The sequence below is a fragment of the Arachis hypogaea genome, chromosome 19 (assembly GCF_003086295.3).
Source record: "Arachis hypogaea cultivar Tifrunner chromosome 19, arahy.Tifrunner.gnm2.J5K5, whole genome shotgun sequence".
Taxonomy (NCBI): domain Eukaryota; kingdom Viridiplantae; phylum Streptophyta; class Magnoliopsida; order Fabales; family Fabaceae; genus Arachis; species Arachis hypogaea.
The window spans coordinates 20,272,696-20,278,033 of NC_092054.1; the positions used below are offsets into that span (position 1 = coordinate 20,272,696).

A 5,338-nucleotide genomic window follows, 5' to 3' on the forward strand; every position below is an offset into this window, starting at 1 on the left:
ATTTTTAAAAAAAAAAATCCATCACAAATGTATGAGAACCTCCAGCAACTTTATTCTATTCCTGATTAATAATAACAATAATTCTTGATGGCCCTTGACCCCTCTTTGTACTTTTTTGTTCCCAAGTCACCGTTCTATTACGGCTTCTTAACATCCATAATTCTATTTCGGTATAAGGAATGAGACAGCCATTTAATTTCTCATGTGTCATAATAAGATATTTTAAAAGGATTTTAATTTACTTAATTTATTTATTTGTGATGAAGAAAAACTTAAGAATTTCATCCACATATATCATTTTATTGTTAATCGTATGAAAAGAAACTCCACCAGAATTATTATTGTTACTAGTGTTCCAATTTGTTGGATTGTATTATTAAATCTAAGAATAAATGATCATTTGTACATATAAAAGATGAAAACACTAATATATATATCTACATTAAATCAAAACTAAATTTTTATCCATGCAAAATGTCTTTCGCGTAATAAAAGTATCCTGTCTTTGGAAGGTTGGAGTGCCACGTAGGGTATTTTTGTCACATGAAAAACATCTTGCATGGGTACAAATTTAGTTTCGATTTAGTATGGATACATATGTCAGTGTTTTCATTTTTTATAGATACAAATGGTCATTTATTCTTAAATCTAATGAAAGCATGTAATGTATATAATTAATTAGAAAAAAAAAATTACAAAACTTGGTTAAGAAGTACTAAATTATGGTTGAAATACAAATATCTTTTGTTCAAATCTTTTCGATGAAATATTTTAATTAAAACTCAAACTTAAAAAAAAAAACATCTTTAGTGTATTTGAAAAATTATTAAATTAAGTGACAAAAATACTAAAAAACTAGTTATCAACTAATTTTAAATACTATAAATATGTATTATTTCTAAAAAAAATGTGTATTCTTTAAAATGTACCAAAAGGATGATGTATATATAGATTATTATAAAGCAAAGTAATCAAATACAGGACTTCATGATAGAACTAGATAAGCTTCATCATTATTTGTCATACATGACAAGGAAGAACATTTTTAGTCCATGGAAATCAAAAGCAATTATATTATATTCTCCGTGATATGCTCTCGAATTTTGAGAATATGCTCTTGCATTAGTGATTATTTTATGATGAAAATAAATGAAAAAAATCAACAATTATTCTAACTTCCAAGTTCCAACCACCCACCCCCGCTTTTCCCTGGTTTGAAAATTTTAATAGAATAATAGGGATAGCAGATACCACAAGAAGACACAGTCACGTTCAAAATATTAATCACGCAAGTTACTTGAAATTATTAAGAAGTCCCAGAGAAACTGCAAGGTTAAATGTATTAGAAGCAAGAGATGGAGAAGTCAACTTTATATTTTTTTCTCCAATGATTAGTTGTTTAAGCCGGCTAAGAAAATTTAATTATTGGTCTCTTTTTGTATTCTCATTTCACACCTTAAAATAAACGTACCTAAGTTTTAACCAGTTTTAATCAATTTGAGTACAGACAAGATCTGTTGAAATTCCTGCTCAAATTGTAACATTCTGCACAATTACACAGATGATGCAGCTTTTTTTCTTCAGATATATTGAAAAAACAAAAGGAAAAAAAAAAGAAGAAAATTTATATGTTTTATTATTGTCAAAATTTTTATACTTATAGTATTCTTATCCTTATTGCAATAATTTGTTAAAATTCTAGCACACCCCCAAAAAAGAAAGATAATAGGTGGTATTAGCGGCAGAATAATTTTTAACCAAAACCATGTTCAAATTTCTAAACAACAGATTGAAAGGACTAATTCATAACTACAATTAAACATCTTGTATTGAAAGCTTTTAAGCCTTTTTCTGTTCTCTTAATTTTATTTCTGTTCCATCTGCTTAATTTTTAGCCAATCAAAATACATCATTCATTCATTTCCCTTTCCTGTTGTCTTTTTTTTCTTCTTCTTCCATCGTCATGATCCAGCTGCCAGAGTAGAGAAGCAACTCTCAGACCTAGAAAGTTCTCTGCCACTTTTGTTGTTATTAGTAGTAGGACTAGTTGGCATGGATCTTACTCTTGTTGGAGAATTCTCAAGACTCTTCCTAAGAATCTGTCTCATAGCAGAAATCAAATGCACGGTTGGGTTAGTTGGAGGCCCTGAAGTGATGAACTTCTTGCAGAAATTCATGTGTTTAGTCATGGCTTCTTCAGTACTTAGGAGCCTCTCAGACCTCACAATCTCGTCCTTCACGGCTTCGCCACACAAACCGCAAACCCATTTTCCGTGGTAACGCTCCCTGATTCGTTCTATGTACCCGATTGTGCACTCTTCTGTTAGTCCGCAGCAATCGCATATGGCGAATTCCACTTCGGATACTATGCTCGCTGCTGATTGAGTTTCTGCCGGTGCTGCTATCACCATCGGATCACTGATCATTGTCGCAGACATCGTTGCCAACCACCCTATGCATGCACATAGAAAGAAAGAAACAATTCATTCAGAACTTATTAACAACTTCCCTTTAAGAAAATCATTAATCTGAGTTCGACTATATTACGTGTATACCAAAATCAGCTACCAAAGTTAGTTATAGTATAAAATATATGTTGAAATATATACAAATATATAACTGATTTTAGTGGCTGATTTTGATCAAATAGTATTTTTGATGTCAGTTATGTATAGATTTTATGATTGAGATCAATTACTAAAACCACCGAAACACCATTATTCTTAGAATACTTGAAACGTTTTCTATAGTTTTCTCAAGATTAAACAAACACCGCGTACTAGTAATTCACGTGAACAGAAATATTTATTGGCAATTCAGCCATGAAAACAGTGTATATATTGTTTTAGTAAATAAACAAAGCCCAGAGATTGAAAATAGTTTCTGCTCCAATGCAACATAAAGCAAGCGTACGAACTAAAGGAAAGGCAAAAGAAGAAGCTGAGAAGTAAAAGAAAAGATTCAAAATGAAAGTTGATGAAGAAGAATTACCGCAGAAGCAGATTAGAAAAAAGAAGTTCAAATCCTCTTATTTATATTTTCTCTGCTTCTGGTTGCTGGGTATTTTTCTCCTCTTATCTCTCTTTCTCCCACTCTCCTTCCTCAATTTTTTCTTCCTCTGTTAACAAAATCCCAGACATGAAAACCATTTCAAAGATACTTAATTAAGCTCCCCCAATCAAGAAACGCCGCCCCTCTCTTCCTTACTTCAAGAGTCAAACAAAATTCTCTTCCTTCCTTTCGTTTCTGAATGAAGATAATAAGAGATTGCTTTTTGTTTCTTCACGGGATCCTGCACTAAAGTATAATATATTTGAACAGTGGAAAACTATGGGGATGGAGAGAAGGGAAGTAGTGGTTTGTTTGTAGAGAGAGAAATGTAGTAAGAGAAAGAGGAGCAATGATTGAGGCTGCAAAGAAGGAGGTGGAGTATATGATATTATTATAATCCACATTGGCAAAATGTTGTTTTCTTGAATATGTGGAGTTTGGCATTCCATGATTGGATTGCCAGCTAAGCATTATGATACCGTGAGCCTATTCTTAGCCAATATGTGCTGTTTTGATCCTTTGGATATATTATTTCACAAGGAATTGATGCCTGAACTACTTCATTTCACACACCTACCATATACCACAAAATGACAAAATTCAATAGTACAGAAAGAGGATAAAAAAAAATTGAGTGGAGTGATAATTAGATTTTTGAGAATTTTAACATGTGATTAATTAGTTTTTTCAAAAAAAAAGTATTAATTAAATTTTTTAAGATAGTAAATAATAAATATGTATGGTCTTTTGTTAATAGATAGTGTAAAATAAAATAGAATTAACTTATATATTTTGTTATTTATAGTGGTGTATATTTAGTTGTTGTACATGAGTATGAAATAATATAATTTTGGATTCTGAAATATTTATTTTTTTGAGTTTTTATATAACTTTTATCAAATGTTCTCTATTTAACGAATTCTACTAAAATATGTGAAGTTCTATTCCAAAAGTTATTATCTAGATAATAACTTTTCACAAATAGATACATCACCATAGTTAATAGTACATATAAATATCACTGTTAAATTTTACATAATGAATTGATAAAAAAAAATAATATATTCACCGTTTGCTAATGTGGAAGACCAAATTAGTACTAAAGTTTAATTTAGTAAAACTTTTTTTTTTTAAATAGTTTATAAAAGCTAACTTTTAAAAATTAGTTTTTCAAAAGTTATACCATCTATGTTTGTAAACTAAATTAAAAATGACTTTTAATAACTACGAGTAACAATAAGTGCGTTTAGTAAATAACTTTTAAAATTTAAAAATATTATAATCAGTGTTGTCAGAACCGGACCAAATCGTCCGATCGAACCGAAAACTCGGTGAACCGGTGGCAAAACCGATCCGGACGAGTTTTTTGACCGAATAAAAAAGCGAACCGGCGGGTTTCATTTAACCCGGACCGATTCGAACTCTTTTTTTTCCTACACTTTAAACGACGTAGTTTCTATTAAAATTAAAAAAAAACATAAACAAAAACTAAAGCTGTTGAAACTGAAAGTGAAAGTGAAACCCTAGCCTAGCTCCAGCCTCCATCGTCTATCATTCCATCACCTTTCCCTTCCCAAACCTTTTGGCCATGAGAGACCACCATGAGAGCAGAGAGATAGAGAGTCTGAGACAGAGAGTGTGAGAGAGACGGAGACTCGTTTAGCCAGCGCGGTAGCGCCACCTCACCTGGCTCACCGTTGTCACAGGAGGCAACCACACCAGTGCGCCACTCACTCACCACTCACCGTCGTCGCCTCCTGCTATTGCTACTGCTCGTCGCCTACTGCCGCCTGCTCGTCAGTCGTCATCTCTGGTCTCCCTCTTCTCTGCTCGTCCCTCCATCTCTCCAGGTATGTATTTTTATTTTTTTTTTTATTTTTTGAAGTTATTCATGATATTAAATTTTTAATAATTTAGTACTGATAGTTAGAATTAATTGATTAATGATATTGATTATGTATGTTGGTTTCTGTTTAATTTCTGTTAGAATTTAGATTATTGATTGTTCAATTTTTTGTAACATATTGTTGTTATATATGACGGATGAGAACATGAATACTTCCACATATGTTTTTCTATTTGATCTCTCTTGTTTGTTGATTTATGTTTGATTTCTGTTTAGTTTGTTGATTATCCATTGTTGTTAGATTATTGATTATTGATTGTTGATTATCTGTTATATATGTTGGTTGCTGTTGTATATTATTCTTAGTAGTTAGTGGATTGTTGTTGTGCATTATTCCTGGAGATTAGTCATTTAGTCTTGGTTGATTTGGGTATGTTTTTG

General features: G+C 31.5%; 1 protein-coding gene across 1 annotated transcript; it reads right to left on the reverse strand.

Annotated features, from left to right (window-relative positions):
• Positions 1 to 1,735: 1,735 nt before the first annotated feature.
• On the reverse strand, positions 1,736 to 3,578 carry LOC112776146 (uncharacterized). Its single transcript, XM_025820175.2, has 2 exons — positions 2,992 to 3,578; positions 1,736 to 2,452 (listed from the first exon to the last, which is right to left on the reverse strand). The coding sequence occupies exon 2, from the start codon at positions 2,436 to 2,438 to the stop codon at positions 1,962 to 1,964; it is 477 nt and encodes a 158-aa protein (XP_025675960.1). The 5' UTR covers positions 2,439 to 2,452; positions 2,992 to 3,578; the 3' UTR covers positions 1,736 to 1,961.
• Between the last annotated feature and the right edge of the window lie 1,760 nt (positions 3,579 to 5,338).